This window comes from Aplysia californica, unplaced genomic scaffold (assembly GCF_000002075.1).
Source record: "Aplysia californica isolate F4 #8 unplaced genomic scaffold, AplCal3.0 scaffold00972, whole genome shotgun sequence".
NCBI lineage: Eukaryota > Metazoa > Mollusca > Gastropoda > Aplysiida > Aplysiidae > Aplysia > Aplysia californica.
Genome location: NW_004798242.1, coordinates 186,664 through 207,576, shown reverse-complemented (window position 1 = coordinate 207,576; position 20,913 = coordinate 186,664). Strand labels below are relative to the sequence as shown.

The following is a 20,913-nucleotide window of genomic DNA, read 5'->3' as shown; positions in this document are numbered from 1 at the left end:
ACAGCTGGGACAATATCGCTTTTAAAAGCAAACCTGTCATTTTTTCTTTTTTTTTTGTAATCGCGAGATTATCTTTATTGAAAGGATGTTTTGATAACTTAGTTTTAGTGCAAATAAGTGTTTCCTATAAAATTAATTTCTTAATTGTAACTAGTTTTGCCATTAAAAAGTGTCACTGGTGAGCTGTGACGTAGGCCATGTGTGCGTACGCAAAATATGTGTGAGAAGCGGGAAGTGCTGTGAACAATTCAGTTTTCCGCGTGAAGGAAATTTGTACATGTAGTATTTTATAAAAATTAATGAAGAAAAGTTTTTTTAAACTAACCTCAATTGTTGTAGAAAAACAAGATTCAGTTAAGACAAATTGATACAAACTGCCAAGCAAATTATGGGTGACAATGATTAAATCGTTAAAAAGATATTTGAGGATAAGCAGCGCCACGAATTTTTGACCGCACTATATTCGAGAATTTTTCGCATGGCAACCGTATACACAAATTAGCAACCGACCATGCTGGGTGCTTATGACTAAAATATGACACTACTGAATCTAAACTTTATAATACTTTATTGTTCATCCTAAAGAGAGCAGAAGATAAAAAAATATACATTTTAATGAATTCAAACGAGGGGACATAACTACGGTAATTAACAATAGAGAACCAAACACAGTTATCGCAATGTTTTTCAATAAAATCCATACAGAAATTTTTATGTGTTCTTTAATGGACATAGAAGGTGTTCGGCTAAAAAAATTTTTTTAATTCGAAAAAAATTGCCAAACCTGCGGGGAAAAGTGCCAGTTTCTTCATTTTCATTATTTTGATGAGCGCCTGATTTCATCACACTGTCTCACATTTGATAAGACAAGGTCCAAGACACCCACCTGTTCACCTGTCTAGGTGTAAGACATCCTGTTTTTCTCCTACCTCTAAACAAAGGGACTGTCTTGGTCTGTCCCCATGATTTTATGCACCCCACATAATTTAGCAAAATTCTATCATTTTTTCGCATAATTTCTGATTATTTTCCTTTATCATACTTTGTTAAAATTAACAGAATAGTAATAATTTCACATTTTTGGGCTTAGTTTGCATAATTTCGAAATTTTCCTTACATCAAACGACGGGGACAGCTTGGTCAGTTTTCACTGTATTTCAAATCATTATGTTATACACGCATGTGTAACAACGCGATCGAATCAGGCACTCGTCAATTTTTGGGCATATTGAGTCATTGGTATCATCTTACAGCTTGTTCATTTGTCTTGCTTTCAATGAAAAAAATTACCCATCCATTTTCAATAGAAGTGGAGATATTTTGAATAGAAGGAGGTGGGGGTCACCTGGTTTAAGAGGTAAAATTAGCAAGAAAATGGCCGCCAAAGCTTTGTAAATTCCAAAGCTGGAGAGTCCACGGAAACTGTAAATTTATATTTTTGTGCCTTTAATCAACGTTTTCGGTGAAGTCCTCAAAGGAATGTGTTTGTAAATGGACATAAAAGGTGTTGTGCCCCCCCCCCCCCCTGCTACAAATTGCTAAGAAGGGGGAGAAAACTGCTGTTTACTTCGATTTCATTATTGATTCCACCACGCTGCCTCACATATTATACACGCATGTGTAACAACGCAGTTGAATCAGGCACTCGTCAATTTTTGGGCATATATATGGAGTCATTGGTATTATCTGATTCTGAAAGCTTTTTTCAATTGCCTTGCTTTCTCAACTTTCTGTGAAAAAAATATCCATTTATCTTGAATAGAAGCCGAGATATTTGCAATTGAAGTAAGGAGGTGGGGTCGTCTTATTTCAGACGAAAAAATTAGTGAGAAAATGGCTGCCAAAGTTTGGTGACTTCCATAGCTTAATAGTCCTTGGAAAAGGCAAAGTTATATTTTTTGTGTTCCTTTAACCAACGTTTTACTAAAAAAATCCACACATAAAAGTGTTTTTGAATGGACATACAAGGCGTTGAGCCAAAAAATAAAAAATTCCAAACTGGCCGCAAAAATGCTGATTTCTCAGATTTCATTATTTTGACGAGCGCCTGATTTCACCACGATGCCTCACACACACATACACAGACACACACACACACATAATTATATGAAGAGCACAGGGGGAAAAAGACGGTAGTCACAAACAGGAATTTGTGAGGGTGCCAATTTCAAAAGCTTCTAGACTCATATTTTTGTTTGGCTGGTGGTTTAATAGAGTGTTGTTGAATGGGAAATCTAACAACAATAATCAACCAACAGTTGAACAGAAATACAGTTATGAGTCAACAAGTGTTCAAAATTGGTACCCTTACGATTTTCAGTTTGAGACTACCGTCGCTTTTCCCAATTGTAGTCTTCATATATATATATAATATTTGTCATGTAACTTCAAATATAAAAAGAACACCAACAAAAAGACTTCAATCCTTCAAAATTTTAATCACCCAACTTGAAAACTTTCCTAAAAATATAAATTGAACACCGCAGTTCTCCGAGAGTGATTGCTAAACAAAATGGCAATGTATAAAATTATAAATCCTTCATTCTGAGATTTTTCTTTTTGACCCTAAAAGGAAAAGTGAAAAACATTGTAGAGATACACCAGTCTGAAATGAAAAAAAAAAAGGAATGATTTGTTCTTTTGAAAAACTCAAAAACGAAACCAAATGACACAGTACATTTATTTACGTTGCATTGAAAAACAAAATGGGGGCAGTTGAGTGTTAACTAGAACTAGAAGGAAATATGTAAACTGCAAGAAGTCTCTAACTGAATTGTAACAAAGGTGGAAAGGATTAGTCAACATCAAAAGAATTCTTAAAAGTTAGACTACTAATACTAATACTAATAGTAAGGTTAGTTGAAGGTAGTTCAAAGTGCAGATTATTGATCAAAGAATTATGAGAATCTGTTTCAATTTCAAAAAGACTCAGAAGAGCCAATTGGACAGGATTTTCCCCACTAAGTTATAAGCCAAAAAACCCCAAAGCCCAAAATATCTTCTGAAGCTAGACCTAGCTCAAAACAATCCCTCAGCATGATATACACATCTTTGGCAAAAAAATAATTCTTGTACTAAATCTTTGAAAGCAAATCAAAAGCTATGTTATATTCTAGTTCCAGAGACTTGACCTCGACCTCTCCTGATTTGCCTACATGAATCTTAGGTTGGAAACTTGAATAAAAAAAGCACAATTGAGCATTAAGAATCAGAACAAGAACATTGTTGTTATCCCCTGCATGGTTGGTGGATTTCAAAGAATGTCAGTAAAAGCAGCAGCAAAAATAGAGCTAATTCAATACAATGTTAGAGTTGGAGGGCAAGTACAGACAAAATGTCTTAAGTCTCTAAGTGACAATTTTGAAATTGAATGCCTTGCAAAATTACTTCACATTCAAATAAAAAAAAGAGTAGCTTTCTTTCAACTGAAATCCGCATACTGGTAGAGCACTGACACAAAAAAAGAAAGAAAAGAAAACTTTTGGCCGGCTGCTTCCCAACTATGAGACTCTGAATCTGAACCCCTCCAAGCTCCTGTTTGGGAGGTATTAAAAAAAACAGCAAAAGGGCAAAGGAAAATGAAAACTTCAAAAGCAATATTTTCACGGCACAAAATACGCACACAAACTTACCACTAACAACTAACTCTGGGATAAGAGACACACAAAAACGGTATAAAGGGTAAGTGCGTGTTTGCTACAACTACAAGTATTCTTTGTCTGCGACGCCAAAACAGTTTGGGGACAAGACTTCGCGACCCGAGTGCTTTCTTGCCATATATCTCCATTTTTTTTTCAACAGTGAAAATGTGACTTCTTCTTAAGCTAACTCTTTGTTACGAGCTGTTTTCACTGTTATTAAAAATTGGAGATGCGACACGAAAGCGCTAAGGTCGCGACTTGTTTGCCAGTGAATAAAGAACTGTGTGGCTAGCTCGCAACAGGAGGTTCACTTTCTTCAAGTTCTGGCAAGAAGACAAGAGCCACAGACTCGCGACCCCAGCGCTTTCTTGTTGAATTTCCATTTTTAATAGCAGTGAAAACAGTTCATAACAAAGAATAAGCTTAAGAAGAAGTCACATTTTCACTGTTAAAAAATGGGATGGAGATAGGACAAGAAAGCACCGAGGTCGCGACTTGTTGTCCAAGGAACAAAGACTTATACAGCTAGCTCACAACAGGAGGAGGTTCGCTCTCTTCAACTTCAAGTTCTGGCAAGACAACAAGCCACAGACTGTTGAGGCTGCTGTGTGTCACAGCGTGTGTGTGTGTGTGTGTGTGTGTGTGTGTGTGTGTGTGTGTGTGTGTGAGTGTGTGTGTTCAGTGGAGAGTCACAGTCTTCGAGGAGACAACTTCACAACAACATCCGAGTATTTCCTCCACAAACTGTTCAACTACCGTATTCTTAACCTAGACAGCAATGTTTTTCTAGAGAGAGAGAGAGAGAGAAAACAACTTGTTTCCTGTTTTTTTTACAAAATTTAATGTACTAACATTATGTCATTTTTCTAGCTTTTCTTTCAACACTTAGAATTTGATACCAACCAGGAATGTCGACCGACTATTCAAGTCAAACAAAATTAATTCTAGAAAACTAATGATCACGTCAGAAAGTACTGACCATATCAATATAGCATAAATAAAAGTCTGTCATTGAAAATAAAATTACAAGAATGTACAACCATTAAAAACACAGAAATCAAACTGAGTGTTAAGTAAACATTCATTTATATAACTCTGCACATGGATCTTTGGACTCGAAAAAAAAAGAGAAAAACTGCATCACACAATTCAACAACGATCACGACTTCTATTATATAATGGGATTTAAATAAAAGCCATCAGCGCGAAAAATACGAGAGATTACTTTTCCTCGGGATTCTTCTTTTACGAGAGCAAAGTCTGTGAAGTGAACGACATCATTGTGTGAAGTGTGTTGTGACACGCTCTCTTTGTTAGAGAGTTCTTGGGTGGCAGTTGTGACAACTTTGTATGCCACCACCAGTAGGTAGGATGCCATTGTTGAACTCTGCTCTTTGGGTAAGTAGATGTTGTGGTGGTGGTTGTTGTTGTTGTTGTTGTTGTGGTTGTTGTTGTTGAACTGTTCTTTGGGTAAGTAGATGTTGTGGGGGTGGTTGTTGTTGTTGTTGTTGTTGTTGTAGATGTTGCGGTGGTTGTTGCTGGACTGCCTTGTGGGTAAGTAGACATAGTGGTTGTAGTTATTGTTGTTGATGTTGTTGTTGTTGTTATTGTTCAACTGCCTTTTGGGTACAGATAAGTAGACATGGTGGTTGTAGTAACTGAAGTGTCCTTTGGGTAGATAGATGTTGTTGTCGTTGTTGTTGTTGTTGTTGTCGTTGCTGTTGTTGACCCGTCCTTTGGTAAGAAGACGCCACTGTGTTCAGCTGGTGGTTGAGGCCAAATCTAAAAGCAAGCAGAAGCGGTGCTGTCTGTATGTGGGTATGAAAGTGTGTGGGTGTCTGTGTGTGTGTGTGTGTTTGTGTGTGTGTATGTGTGTGTGTACACATGTGTATGCTTGTGTGCATGTAAGTGTACGTGAGAGAGGTTGTGTGCATGTACAACTGTGTATGATGCTTGTAAGCTTGTATGTGTGTGTGCGCGTACTTGTACAAGTGTGTATGCTTGTAAGCTCGCATGTGAGCGTGCATGTGCTTGTGTGTACGATGCTAGTGTGTATGATGCTTGTAAGCTCGCAAGTGTGCGTGCGCGTGCTTGTGAGCCTGTGTGAGTGCGTGAGTGCGTGTGTGTGTGCTCATTGCGAAGTCACAGCCTGCTCAGCATCGGGCCGGAGTCAGACTGGGGTTGGGCCGCCGCCTCAGTAGTTGCCGGGAGTCTTGTAGCGGGCCTCTCCCTGGGGCTGGAAGTGCAGGGGGTGACCATGCACCATGATGGAGCTCAAAGCATTCTCAAGCCGCTGAGGGAAAAAAACAAAAAAACAGAACACATAAGCATTTTCCAGCCGCTGAGGGGGAAAAAACCTGTGGGTGGTTGGCAGGTGCTCTGGTGTGGTTTGCTCCTTCTTTCCTCTTAAACATCTATCGTCCTTATTTCTCCTCCTTCTTTTTTACGTTTGTTGTTACTCTCTTGTCACACCTCTAATCTTCGGCACTTATATGACCTTATTGTGTTGCAAGTGCCGTAAAACTCTTTACTAAAACTAAAACTAAAACTAAAAAGAAAACCCAGAACAAAAGCATTCTCCAGCTGCGGAGAAAAACCCCCCCAAAAACCAGAACAAAAACAGTCAGTCGAAGTTTTAGTGGTAGTAAGAGTTTTACAGCACTTGCAACACAATAGGGTCATATTTATAAGCGCCGCAGATTAGAGGTGTTACAAGAGAGTAACAAACACAAAAAAGGAGGAGGAGAGATGAGGACGATAGATGTTTGATAGGAAAGAAGGAGCAAATCATACCAGAGCACCCACCAACAACCCACTTCAAACACATCATTTCTCAAAGACTAACTTCAAATACATTGTTTCTCAAAAGACTAACTTCAAACACATCATTTCATAAAAGACTGTAACTTCAAACACATCATTTCTCAAAAGACTGAAAGACAGAGGGGAAAAGATCTGTCTCTTCAAACACACTGTTTTTCAAAAGACTGTAACTTCAAACACATTGTTTTTCAAAAGTCTGTAACTTCAAACACATTGTTTTTCAAAAGACGGTAACTTCAAACACATTGTTTTTCAAAAGACTGTAACTTCAAACACATTGTTTTTCAAAAGACTGTAACTTCAAACACATCATTTCTCAAAAGATTAACTTAAAACACATCATTTCTCAAAAGATTAACTTCAAACACATCATTTCTCAAAAGATTAACTTCAAACACATTGTTTCTCAAAAGATTAACTTCAAACACACTGTTTCTCAAAAGACTAACTTCAAACACATCGTTTCTCAAAAGACTGTAACTTCAAACACATCATTTCTCAAAAGACTGAAAGACAGAGGGGAAAAGATCTGTCTCTTCAAACACACTGTTTTTCAAAAGACTGTAACTTCAAACACACTGTTTTTCAAAAGACTGTAACTTCAAACACACTGTTTTTCAAAAGACTGTAACTTCAAACACATCATTTCTCAAAAGATTAACTTCAAACACATCATTTCTCAAAAGATTAACTTCAAACACGTCATTTCTCAAAAGACTGAAAGACAGAGGGGAAAAGATCTGTAACTTCAAACACACTGTTTCTCAAAAGATCTGTGACTTCAAACACACTGTTTCTCAAAAGATCTGTAACTTCAAACACACTGTTTTTCAAAAGATCTGTAACTTCAAACACATTGTTTCTCAAAAGATTAACTTCAAACACATCATTTCTCAAAAGACTGTAACTTCAAACACATCATTTCTCAAAAGATTAACTTCAAACACATCATTTCTCAAAAGACTGAAAGACAGAGGGGAAAAGATCTGTAACTTCAAACACACTGTTTCTCAAAAGATCTGTGACTTCAAACACACTGTTTCTCAAAAGATCTCAAACACACTGTTTTTCAAAAGATCTGTAACTTCAAACACATTGTTTCTCAAAAGACTGTAACTTCAAACACATTGTTTTTCAAAAGACTGTAACTTCAAACACACTGTTTTTCAAAAGACTGTAACTTCAAACACACTGTTTTTCAAAAGACTGTAACTTCAAACACATTATTTTTCAAAAGATTAACTTCAAACACATCATTTCTCAAAAGATTAACTTCAAACACATCATTTCTCAAATTGTTTCTCAAAAGACTCAAAGACAAAAGGGGACAAAGAGACGGCAGAGCAGCAGTCGTAAACCCACCTTGTGGCCAGCGAGCGTCATGGGACAGTTGGGGACGGAGACCACCATCTTGAGCAGCCTCATCATCAGGTCAAGGTAGTCACCGGAGCAGGAGCCTGCGTTGGCCTTGAAGCACTGCATATCCCAGCTGATCACCCTGGGGGGGGGGGGGGGGGGGGGGGGGGAGACAAACACAGCGCACAATCAAACTTTGGAGACTTTGGTGAGTTTCAGTTTTTAGTTTTAGTAAGGTTTTACGGCGCTCGCAACTGCATAAGGGGTCATATGAGCGCCAAGGGGTGGATGTCAACAGAGAAGTCTTTACAGGGAATCAGACTTACTCTGCTCACCTCTCTAGCTTTAACAGCACAAAGTCTGCTTCGGCTATCAAGACACCCCGGAAATAGTGGGTCACAAGAGTGTGACAAACATACAAAAGAAGTAGAGGAAAAATGACGATAATAAGGATGAGGAAAGAAAAAGCAGCAGTTTCTCGTTGCAGTTCAGGTACAGTTATGAGCAAGACACGGATGAATCAGCCCATTTACAATTCCACTGTGCATTAGAACATGATAAAGTCTCCCCTTTGGGAAAGCACAAAACTTTTAAAACAAGACAGGAACAACCAACGGTTCTAATACATTGGAAATAATTATGAATACAAAAAGTCTAAACCATTGAATACAAAGACTCCCAAAATACACATAAATAAGGAAAATTGAAAGCTAAATCTAAATTGGAATTAAACTTATTATTAGAAATTGACATCTAAAAAGCAAAAAAAAAAAAATCAAAGTAGACAGGTGGCTTTCTACTGAATACACACAGCCAATTGATTTGACTCAGTCGGGGGTAAGACAGAATTTCTTCATCGATGAAGCAAAAGCTGCCATTTTGGGCACAATTTGACCAAATTCAACTAAATCTGACTGTGACGTTTAAAATCAACAAATACATTTGTGAGACATCGCGGTGAAATCAGGCGCACGTCAAAATAATGAAATCAAAGAAATCTGCACTTTTATTGACGCTGGGCAATTTTTTTCTAATATTATTATTTTTGTCTCAACATCTTTATTGTCCGTTAAAAAATACATTCATGTGTGGACTTTACTGGGAAACATTGATCAAAGGCACAAAAGATGGAAATTTGCATTTCCCAAGGACTCTCAAGCTTTGGCAGTCACCATATTTTGTCGGCCACTTTCTCGTTAATTTTACTTCTGAAACCAAGCAACACTATCTCCTTCAATTGCAAATATGTTTACTCCAATTCAAGATAGATGTGTACTTTTTTCCACCGAAAGCAAGACAAATGAACAAGCTTTATGATGATACCAATAACTCCACATGCCTAAAAATTGACTAGTGCCTGATTCCACTACGTCATGACACATTTGTTTTTCAAGGTTGTGAGTCGAATCGGTTGTATTGAGCTAAAATGCTAATTTTAGCTTCTCCCAGGAGAAAAATCTGGCTGACCGCGCCTAAATCTTTGATTGCCAGTCTGCACTGGGTGTTACGTGAACTCTTTCGAGTATGTATCTATATAACTCTAAAGGTCTTGTAATTAAATTCCTGCATGTGGTTGAATGATTCGTTTAATGTGATATGTACATTTTGTCAGCTTTGCTTCTCTTTTCATATTGAATTTTAACGAGAGTAGATCTAATATGTGTCACCATGTGGTAGAATCGAGCGCTCGTCAAATTTTGGTCATGTGGCGTTATTGGTATCACCTAAAAGCTTATTCATTTACAGTACTTTCAAGTAAATAAAATACACGTCTATCTTGAATAGCAGTCGAGATATTTGTTTGAGATGGAAGGAGGTGGGGGTCACCTGGTTTCAGTGGTAAAATTACAGAGAAAATGTCCGCCAAAGTACGGTAACTTCAATAGCTTGAGAGTTGTAGAAAACTGAAAAATTAAATATTTTGTGCCTCTAATCAACATTTTCCAGTCTATTCACACAGAAATATGTTTTACGGGGACATTAAAGGTGTTGTGCAAAAAAAAAAAATTCGATAAAAATTGCCAAAAACGCAGAAAAAGGCCCGTTTCTTCGATTTCATTATTTCGACGAGTGCTTGATTTTACCACAATGCCTCACATATATGATTAAAATTTTTATGTATACCTTTAATGTATTCTTACGGTCCTGTACAGCCAAGAAAAATTTCCCTCTGGAATAATAAAGTCTTATCTTATCTTATCTAATTTAAACTTCTATGTATACCTGTATGTGTTTTTACAGTCCTGTACAGCCAAGAAAAAATTCTCTCAGGGATAATAAAGTATTGTAAAGTATTATAAAGATATATTATATAAAGTATTATCCCATCTTATCTTATATATTGACATACTTGTTTACAGCAACTGCAGCAGACCTGCACTTATCACTACATGGCATTGGACAGAAGGGCGAGAGCCCAGCTGTTGTTGGATCGATAACAACAACAACATTGACATACTTGCAGAGCAATGGGTTCAGGTTCTCGGAGGAGCCCAGGGTGCTGACGAGGTTGGACAGGCCCCCGAGTTTCTCTGTGTAGCACTGCAGGAAGCGCTGCGAGTCTGTCGGGCTCATGCACTGCTCGCTGAGCACTGCCGCAGGAAGAGAAAGAAGAAACTCTCGGTTAAGTAAGGGGACGACCAATGTGCCGTTTAAAAAATGTATTTTTTAGGAAGAGTTTTACGGCACTTGCAACACAATTAGGTCATGTACGTGCCGAAGATTAGAGGTGTTACAAGACAGTTTTTTAAAGTTTTAGAAGAGGTTTTACGGCGCTCGCAACTGCATTAGGTCATATGAGTGATAGAAGATTAAAGGTGTTACAAGAGAGTAACAAAAATAAAAAAGAAGGAAGAGAGATAAAGACGATAGTTGTTTGATAGGAAAGAAGGAGCAAACCACACCAGAACACCCGCCAACCACCCATCAATGTGCTGCACATTTAGAAAAACGAGCCAATCTCAAAACTGTCTTCACACTAGATGATGACACAAAAATACAACATGAAGGCCTACTTTTCAAAGCCTCCTGTTTATAATCATTTTAGCCATTTAGGTTTAGGTCATTTAGGGTGTTTTTTCAACAGTTTCGTTATTGTGACCCGATTGAACAGATGTCAAAGGATGTTTTTCCACAAAAAACAAACAAACGTTTGATAGTTTGAAAAATTTGATCAAATATTCTCTGGGATCGCCGACCTGGGTCTTACTTTAATCAGCCGTCGACACTTGGTAATTTGTTTTTCTTTTTGTAAGTGTTTTATGGCGCTCGCAACTGCATAAGATCATATGAGCGCGCGGGACACACCAAACATTTTCAATTGGCAGGAAATTTTGAATTTTGCCCGAGTGGCGGCCAAAGTCTACTCTTATCGATTTTGGATCTCCAAGGGATCTTTAACGTGTGCAACTTGCACATGGGACCTCCGAAATTTTTCGCCTGAAGATAAGGGGTGTGGCTGAAAGATAACAGTAAGAAGGAGCCAAGGAGTAGCAGTAGAAAGGCTTCAGAAAGAGTCAGGAGCCCAGTGGATGGGGAAAAGGAGGTGAGGGGGTGGGGGTAGAAAGTGGAGACGAAAGCAGACAACAGAATATTGCAAGAGAGCAGGAAAGGAGGAGAAAGGAGACAATTTTTAGAGAAAAAAAATTTCTCGGTCGCTCCCCGGACTCGAACCCGGGACCTTTGAATGAGAGGCGAACACATTAACCTCTAGGCCACGAGAGCCCCCCTCGACACTTGGAGGGTTAACAAATTGCAAGTTCTGCTGAGATACTACACAAAAGCGACTGACCTTCCTTGTTGTCACAGACCAGTGTGAACACATCTCCCCAGCGTTTTTCATCTGGGATGATCTTGAAAATCATGTCCTGGGCAGAGGGAGGCACGCACTCAGAGAACTTGTGGATCATGCAGTTCAAAAGAGCAGCCATCTTTTGCTTATTACTGGAAAACAAAAGAAAAAGTGTTCACTCAAATCAACAAACAGCTAGTATTGTAATATATTTTGTCTTTTGAGGAAACAAAGAACTGCCATCTTTTCCCTTTTATTGGAAAATAAACACAAAAAGCGTACACTCAAATTAACAAAAGATTTTCAGAATAATTTTGTCTCTTGATAAACAAATAAAAAAATATTGGAGAACAATTCAATGTATTAAAATTAATAAATGTGAGGTGTGTGCAATATGCCCCATAATTGACCAGCGGCTGATTCCACCGCATCGTGACATATATATCTCTATAGGCCCATGTGTGTAAACTCTTTATCTCCGGCAAGCCACTCCCAGCTGCTCGCGGCCAGAACCGCCGTGCCGGACAGCCGCTCAGCGGCTCGGGCACATTCCTCTACGACGACTTCGACATCAAATTACTTTTTGGCAGTTACTGCCGAAAACAGGTCTCTTTTACTGGAAGTTCATTCGTTAGATGAAGAACTATCAAAATAGGTTTGCTAGTTTCAATTTGATGACCCATTTAAGGATGTTTTTGTCATTTTTAGATTTAGCACCAAAAAAGGACCCCGGCATAGTGGGTTTACCCCCCTCGGAGATAAAGAGTTAATTTGTACAGGTGATTGTCTTGGGTGCTTCATTAGTTCAGTTGCTCATACAGCAGGCTCGACTGCATTTCTGTTTCAGTAGTACGGTAGAGGTTTTACAGCGCTCGCAACTTCATAAGGTCATATGAGCGCCAAGGGGTGGATGTCAACAGAGAAGTCCCTACAGGGAATCAAACTTACTCTGCTCAGCTCTCTAGTTTCAACAGCACAAAGTCTGCTTTGACTATCAAGGCACCCCGGAAATAGCGGGTCACAGGAGTGTGACAAACATACAAAAGAAGAAGAGGAAGAATGACGATAGTAAGGACTAGGAAAGAAAAAGCAGCAGTTCCCTGTTGCAGGTCCAGCACAGTATGAGCATGACATTGATGAATCAGCCCATTTACAATTACAATTCTACTGTGAATAAGAACTCGAGATGTTGATGTCCCCCCCTTTGGGAATGGCCTAAAGACACTTCAGTCAGTAGCACCGCCCCGGGGGGTATTTCTGTTTCAATTTACGGACAAGCAGAGAGACTGGAACCACATGATAAAGATCTTAAGCCTGAAAAATATCGGAGGTTGTATAGTTTAGTTTTAGTAGAGGTTTTACGGTGCTCGCAACTGCATAATGTCATATGAGCCCCAGAAGAATAGAGGTGTTACAAGAGAGTAACAAACGTAAAAAAGAAGAAGGGGAGATAAGGATGATAGATGCTTATATATATAAAGGAAAGAATCTAAGCAAACTGCACCAAAGCACCTGCCAACCACCCACTGAGGTTGTCCTAAGGTCCAGTAACTCTTTAATAATAATAACAAGAATAGTAATAATAACAATAATAATAACAATAAATAATAATAATAATAATAACAACAATAATAATAACAATAATAATAATAATAACAATAATGTAGATTCATTTCTATAGCGCCCACTCCCGTGTGAACACAGCTCTAGGCGCTTTACATAAAAATGCATATGTATGATATACAAATACATGATATTTATAATAATGCAATTCGCAAAATTCATAAATAGGTACATAGTCATTTACATAACATTGTACTGAACATGAATCTACTGATATAATATATTTATAAATAAAAATTATGAATTCATTAGGCCAAAATGTGTCTTTAAAGATATTTTAAATTTAGACTCCTTACTCGCAGATGAAGCCAATGTTCTCCATCTTGTCAGGGCTCCGCATGTTCTTCATAATCTCCATCATGAGGAGAGGTTCGCTGATCATGCACGACATGAGCGACTTCTCCATGTCCTCCTGCAGGGAGGCAACCGAACATGTCAGCTCTGGAGAAAAAAAAAACATGACAGTTTGATGAGCCTTCACAATTTGTGTCACGACATGGTTGAATCAGGCGCCCGTCCATTTTTGGGCATAAGGGGGTTATTCATTATAGATATATATTCAGCTTAAAGCCTGTTTATTTGCTTTCCGTTTGGTGAAATAAATATCCCTCTATGTTGAATAAAAATAGAAAAATGCGTGATTGAAGGACGTCGGGGTCGCCTGGTAAAATTAGCCAGAAAATGGCTGCCAAAGTTTGGTAACCTCCATAGCTTGAGAGTCCTTGGAAACCGAAAATTTACATTTTTTGTGCCTTTCATCAATGTTTTTCAGTTAAATCCATTGAAAACAAAATTGCCCATCGGTAGATCTACAAAAAAAATGCAGATTTCTTTGATTTTATTATTTTGACGAGTGCCTGATTTCACCACGATGCCTTACATTTAGTGTATAGATTCCACGGGTAAAATGCCACTGAGCGCGTACAAGGGCTGTGGGCACAGAGTATGTGTGTTGTATTGACGTAGAGTGGCGGGCACGGATTGTTTTTTCTTCCTCATAATACAAGAGTGAGGGATTGGGATAGGGTTAGTCAGATCTGGACTATCACAATATAAGAAAAAACAATTCGCTGCGCTTCGAATTGCGGAATTTAGATCTGGGCTACCACATATAATTTTAAAAAACGATTCGACGGCGCTTCGAATTGCGGAAGTTTGGTCTGGGCTTATCACATATATAGGCCTATAAGAAAAAACCATCGACACGGCTGTGAATAGAGCTAGCTTTTATCTAGAATAGCAGAACTTAGGTCTGGGTTTATGCTTCATATAGGTGTAAGATTGTAGTTTACCGGACCACTGATAACCGCCGGTCGAAACTACTTTCACCATGGCTCCCCTGGGGCCTAGTGGTCCGCTATTCTTCCTTTCAGCGCTCCCCTACTTACTCTCATACTCACTCTCCTAAGTCCTCACCCTTCGACTGCCAACTACCGACTGACGTCTGTTACCGGGTTTTTCAGTCATCATGACCGTGCCACCGTGCTCTTTGACCCACGACCCTGATACCCTGACGCTAAATGGTCAATCTAATCACATGGCCCACTATTCGTCTTTGCTTGCGACTCTGAGGTGCGGCCAAATCCAAAACAATGGAGGGCGAGAGATGTGCAAGGGAGCTCTTTTGCATAATATAATCGCAATCCCCTCGGTCCTGCTCGCGACTCGGCGAGTGATGCGAAGCAAGGCTCGGCCTGTTCCAACTTCTAATTACACCCCGATTGTCCACTTAGCTCCATGGTCCGCTCATGTTATTGTTTTTGCATAATTTATGTGCGGGTCTTTTTAAAAATTATTGTTGCAGGGGGGCAGCCCCCCTGTAACCCCCCACTGTTGTATATGTAAACACGATTTTCCAATTAACGCCATGGTCAGCTCAGGTTATTGTTTGCATTGTGAGTGTTTTCTTTAAAATTATTGTTGCCAGGGGAGCAACACCCCCTGACCCCTCCCCACTGTTGTTATGACACACGGTGGGTCCACAGAAGTTAAATCCTCTACCCATCCTCAACAACTACCTCTCGCTCACCTCGCCTTTCCGCTGGCTTGTGCTCTGCGCGAAGTCGCCCGAGGAACATGTCCGCACATTGAGAACTTATGACTATGAGGGCATTATAGTTAGGCTAGGGGCACGTAGTAAACACGGGCCCAGATGAGTGGTCCGGTAAAGTACAATCCAGCCAGGGGGGGTTCAAGGAGGGTCTCCCCCCCTGACCAATCACATCCTGGAGGGGGGGTGGGGGGGATCTCCCCCCTGACAAACTACTAATGAACTGACTGAAGGCCTACTGGTCCAAAATTCTTCATTCCAGTTGTGAGAAGAGGGAAGTTGTTGGGGGGTTTCCCCCCTGATAACGGTCCGAGATTCTTCGTTGAGAGAGATTAAAATCGATGTTATCTCATGGTGCACTTTTATGAAGAATGCCGGACCACCCAGTGAAGGGAGAGGCGGTGGCTCGCGCACTCGGTCTCGTGATGTTCCACACGCTGTGTTCTTTAGGCCCCGCCCTGCAGGCACATGATCCGTGGTCTGGCATGCTTCGCTGTGGTCCGGAATGCTTCGCCGTGGTCCGGAATGCTTCGCCATGAATGCACACTCTTGGTTTAGCCTTAGGTGAAGTTTCCCGGACTAGGTAGGCCTGCATTGTTGTCTAAATGAAGTATCCCGGACCACGGTACAGTTGAGAGAAAGTACTACATAAATTAGTTCCTGCTAAATTCCATTAAAAATGATTTTGTAATTGTTTTTCATCTCAATTTCCCTTCCATACATTAAAAAAATAGCATTATGATAAAAAAAAAAGCCATTAACTGCTCTTTTAACTGTGCTGAACTCCTAAAATACCAGCGGTTGAGACATATAGACAAAAGTAGTCCAAGTCTGCTGGTCCGGTATTCTTCAATTTTACCCCCCCTCCCCTTCAAGATGTGAATGAAGAATGTCGGACCATCCAATGCTAACCTTCCTCCTCTCGCGAATTGAAGCGCGTGCGGCAGAGCAGTGTTATGGAAGTAATCTTCTGGCTCACGCAAGGCGCAATAATACAAGTGGTCCGGTATTGTTCAATCTTCCCCTGTTTCTTAGTGGTGGCTCTTTACGGAAGTCCTCCCAAACTTGACAGAGTACAGCCCCCAGTAGGCCTAGGGAGAGACCCACCAGGAAGGAAAACGAAGTCGAGCTGCCGAAGCTCGAAGCTCACTCGTTCATGTTCATCATAGATTCGAGATAACATCTAGATCTAGATCTAGATTTGGATAACTGATTATCTTGCTCCTACATATCTAGGATTATCTAGATCTAGAATCTTATCAACTCGGAAGTAAGTTGGGTACATATATAATCTAGATCTAGATGTGATCAAACATGATTGTGAACAATGTCGACGATTACATAGATTCTATATAAAGAAGCGGGTCAAAACATTATCATGATAATCCTCCCCCCCTACAGAGCAAGAAATTAAAGTATACCTTTCTGGGGAGCTGACTGAACGCCAAAAACGAACACAACAGCAACGAGCACACAGAGTTTCGCCATTTTTCTCAAGTTCCAAGTCTTGATCTATTCAGAATTCAGGTCGAACTTCAACAAAACAATCTTTGTAACTGTGGTCTGGCCTATAAATAGCTCCTTACACATTCCGGATGTTATTTACACTAGGCCATAGATTCGTATAATATCCTAGATTGCAAACTCAATCATGTATTCGATTTTCTATGGGCGCACCATTAGAGCCAATATTAGGGCAAGGGGAGGTAGGTGTCACACGGTTTTATGATCGTCTAGTGTCACACCCACACTTTAACTGTAGGCCTAGCAACACTGTACTGCTGGTATTTTTTTGTGGGTAAAGTTTTGCTTAAGAACCTGTATGCAAAAGCACTATCTTAAAGTATGGGGGGAGGGGGGGCTGGTCTTAAATTGACGATTTTGGGACTTTTTACGTTTTATAAATCTCCATCAATCACTTTGTAAATCTAAAAATTTAAATTCTTTGTGTTACCATTATCATCGTTCATATTTTTGGGCTAGATTTTTCATTTAGCCTATTATGTAACTGAAAGTCGTTTTTTTCTCAAAACTTCAATTTTTTGGGTTTTTTTCTCATCTACTTATTTTCTTTCTGATTCCATTGAAATTTTCAGGGCTTGTTATTCATACCATAACCTAACTTTAACTGGTGGAAAGTAAAATCGACGCATTCATGAGTGAGTTACATCCATGAGTATGTAATCGAATTCAGAGGCATGAGGGGCAATAGGTCAGTTATCAATCTCTAACTTTTTTCCTATTCAAGATATTCACCAACCACGTCACATTAGGTACATTGATTCATTGATAAATATACTCAACACAAAATTTCATACGGCTGGGACCTACATTCCTTTTTACTTTTATGAAAGCTGCGTATATGTTTATTTTCAATATGGGGGCCGTTACCATTGCAACCGAAGACTTAAACCAAACAAATAAAGTTACATTTTACATATGTCCTGTTATACCTCCTTGCTATTTGGCTTTATCTAGAAGGCCATATTATATAGTCACCGCGCTAGGTTTATAAACCAGCCCCCCCCCTCTTAATAAGGGCATAACCCAAGTATTTTTGGAAGGTGACAAAAATACGAATACGGCCATGATAATTGCCGCAAATTGATGGTTTTAAAGACATTGAATTATCAATTTATTATGTATCTCTACATTTTATATTTGTAAACGTTCGTCACTTTGGTCGCTTAAAACTTCCAAACCTTTCGAAATTGACAAAAAATTAATTGTGGTTCAGAATCATTCATAAAAGGTGCACAGTTTTACTGAGGAGCTGAAGTCATTGTAACTTAATTTTCAGTTTTTCAGTAGTCCCTTATTGTTTAGATCTATTCTTGGGAAAGTTCGTCTTCTAAAAAGACATTGTAAAAAAGTGCAGTTTCAATTTACTAGCGTGCACATTAATTCCACACCTTTGAAATTCTGGAGTGTACAACCACGAAAGGGGATTAGAGAATCAATCTATACGACATCTACTATAATGGCATTTACTTGGAAACGCAAGTGTCATTTTTCCCATAAATTTTAGTTTAAACTACGACAGCTGCAGAGTTGAAAGTTGGCAAGTACCTGCAAAAGATAGATAGGTCCCCATGACGGAGCCCAATTTTTATGTATTAAAATAATGATGACGCTTCCTCCGAGTTTTTAAATTAATAGTGGACAGAGATCGGCGGCCATAATAAAGTTTATTCTAGGACGAGTGTAAGTCTATGGACTATGGTTCAGCCGAACACCTGCCGTTGCAGCAGATTGATCTAGCCTACCATTGGCTAAATAAAATATCTGCAAGACAGCGTGGTGAAATCAAGCGCTCGTCAAAACAACACAAATCAAAAGACGCAAACATTTTTGTAGACGTTGTTAGACAGTTTATAAAGAATTTTCTTTTCTTTTTTTTTGACTCAACACATCTATACCATATACCCATTCAAACAGGTTTCTGGATGGAAGCTACGTTGATTAAATGCACAAAACATGTCAATTTAGGCCCTCGAGAGCTACAGTTCCAAGGACTCTCAAACTTTGGAGGCCATTTTCTCCCTAATTTTACTTGTGAAACCAGGCGACCCCATCTCCTTCAATCACAATGAAATATATCAAGTTCTATTCAAGACAAATATAATAGGTAGTCTTTTTTATATCGAAATATAGTCCAAAACAAGGGGAAGATTGAAGAATACCGGACCACTCGTACATTATTGCGCGAGAAAGTGGGGCGGGTGGTTGGGGGGGGGGAGGGAGAGGGGGGGTTCAGGGGGGTCTCCCCCCTGACAAAATTTTAATGAATAGATCTACCGGTCCGAGATTCTCCATTGAGAGATATTAAAAACGGGAAAATCATAAATTCCTATGGTTGAGACATAGGTAAAGTCAGTCCGCTGGTCCGGTATTCTTCAATCTTACCAAAACAAGCTTTAAGATAACACCAGTAACTCCACCTGCCCCAAAATTGACGAGCACCTGATTCCACCACGTCGTGACACACAGACAGGTTTCGTTTCTCTGAATTGGGTAGGCCAAGGCCGAGTTGTGACACGTCAGTCAAAGAGGTTGTAATTATTCTATTTATAACCTCTTTGCACGTCCTTGGATCTAGTCAGGTGTTGCGCCTAAGTGTAGAATTCTGTGGCCTGATGTAATAATGTGCTTGGTTGCGCGCGCGTAGGAAACGTGGCCAAACGTGTCTAAAAGCCAGTCCAGTGTCGAAGAAATGCTTGGGCATAATAATGGAGAATCTTTGCTTAGTCCACGCTAAGACGAACTATACCGTATAGTCTACGCGCACCAAAGAGGTTATAAATAGATCTGTTATAACCTCTTTGATTCCCACGCAATTCAAATTTTGCAATTGCGTGAGTGCAAGGTATCATAGTTTGCTATATATACTAGATCTAAATCTAGATCTTTACGCTCGCAAACTGTCTAGACACGCTGAGTCTTTACTCATAATAGTGTCCGGTTCAGACTCGTACAGAACTATAAAGGGACATTGAATAATATAAACAGGCTACTCTAAAGGCAAGGCTACTGACTCACTGAGTGGTTTGAAGGAAAGCCACCCAGAGTTACATTCCATCGGCCTAGATCTAGATCTAATGTTGCTCATGCTATGCAACCTCACATTTTCTGTTTCTCTGAGGCAGTTTTCAGCTGAAAATCCGAGGAATCCAAAAAGTCTGAAAATTAAAAGAACGGTTGTACAGGCTGCATGCATGGAGGTTTCTGAACTTCTTATCTCAAGAATAAGTAAGACGTACATTGCAAGTGTGAAGACTCAAGTGATTTATAAATTCTTGTCCTGATCTCGCCTAAAGGGGAAACATAATAATGAGGGGCAAACTTAAAGAAGAGGGAAATTAACGGAATTGCGTGCAAAGCAAGCAAAGTGTGATGATGGGCTATCTTGCACACAACTGCGTGCGTATAGCAACAACAAGAACAAAAATGTGTTGGTGCACGCCATTGCGTGCGTATAGACACTCCCGTCTATAAAAAAAAAATTTGGTAAGTGTTTTACGGCGCTCGTAACTGCATATTATATAATATGAGGGCGCAGGACACGCCTAATATTTTCAATTGATAGGAAGTTTTGAATTTAGCCCGGGTGGTGGCCGAAGCTTACCAATCGATTTTAAACCACCTCCGAGAATTTTCGCCCTTCCGAGAAGGCTAGGCGTAGATCTTTCCTACCAGAAGGTCAGGGGTGTGGCTGAAAGACAGCAGTAAGAATTAGGAGCCAAGGAGTAGCAGTAGAAAGGCTTCAAAGAGGATGAGGAGGTGGGAGAAGAAAATTATGGAGACGAAAGTAGACGACAGAATATTGCAAGAAAGAATTAAGGAAAGAAGGTGAAAGAAGACAATTTTAGAGAATAAAATTTTTCGGTCGCTACCCGGATTCGAACCCGGGACCTTTGAATGAGAGGCCAGCACGTTAACCTCTAGGCCACGAGAGCCCCCCACTCCCGTCTATACGCACAGATGAACTGACACAGGAAAATAATAAGTAACCAGACTTGGCCTTCACTCCTCACTCAGTGAGGGAGTTTGGTCTAAAGAGTTTGTTTGTGTGTGTGTGTGTGTGTGTGTGTGTGTGTGTGTGTGTGTGTGCGCGAGAGAGAGAGAGAGAG

The 20,913-nt window shown here is 39.6% G+C and overlaps 1 protein-coding gene across 2 annotated transcripts; it reads right to left on the bottom strand.

The window, feature by feature from the left end:
• Positions 1–2,418: 2,418 nt before the first annotated feature.
• On the bottom strand, positions 2,419–16,877 carry LOC101858369. Of its 2 annotated transcripts, none has more exons than XM_005110955.3 (6): positions 16,705–16,877; positions 13,530–13,674; positions 11,611–11,762; positions 10,279–10,411; positions 7,827–7,962; positions 2,419–5,931 (listed from the first exon to the last, which is right to left on the bottom strand). In XM_005110955.3, exons 1-6 carry the CDS (start codon positions 16,769–16,771, stop codon positions 5,836–5,838), a joined length of 729 nt encoding a protein of 242 aa, XP_005111012.1. In that variant the 5' UTR covers positions 16,772–16,877; the 3' UTR covers positions 2,419–5,835. The 2 variants fall into 2 exon arrangements, with proteins under 2 accessions (XP_005111012.1, XP_005111011.1); XM_005110954.3 differs by having other exon boundaries at positions 2,419–5,934; positions 16,705–16,876.
• Between the last annotated feature and the right edge of the window lie 4,036 nt (positions 16,878–20,913).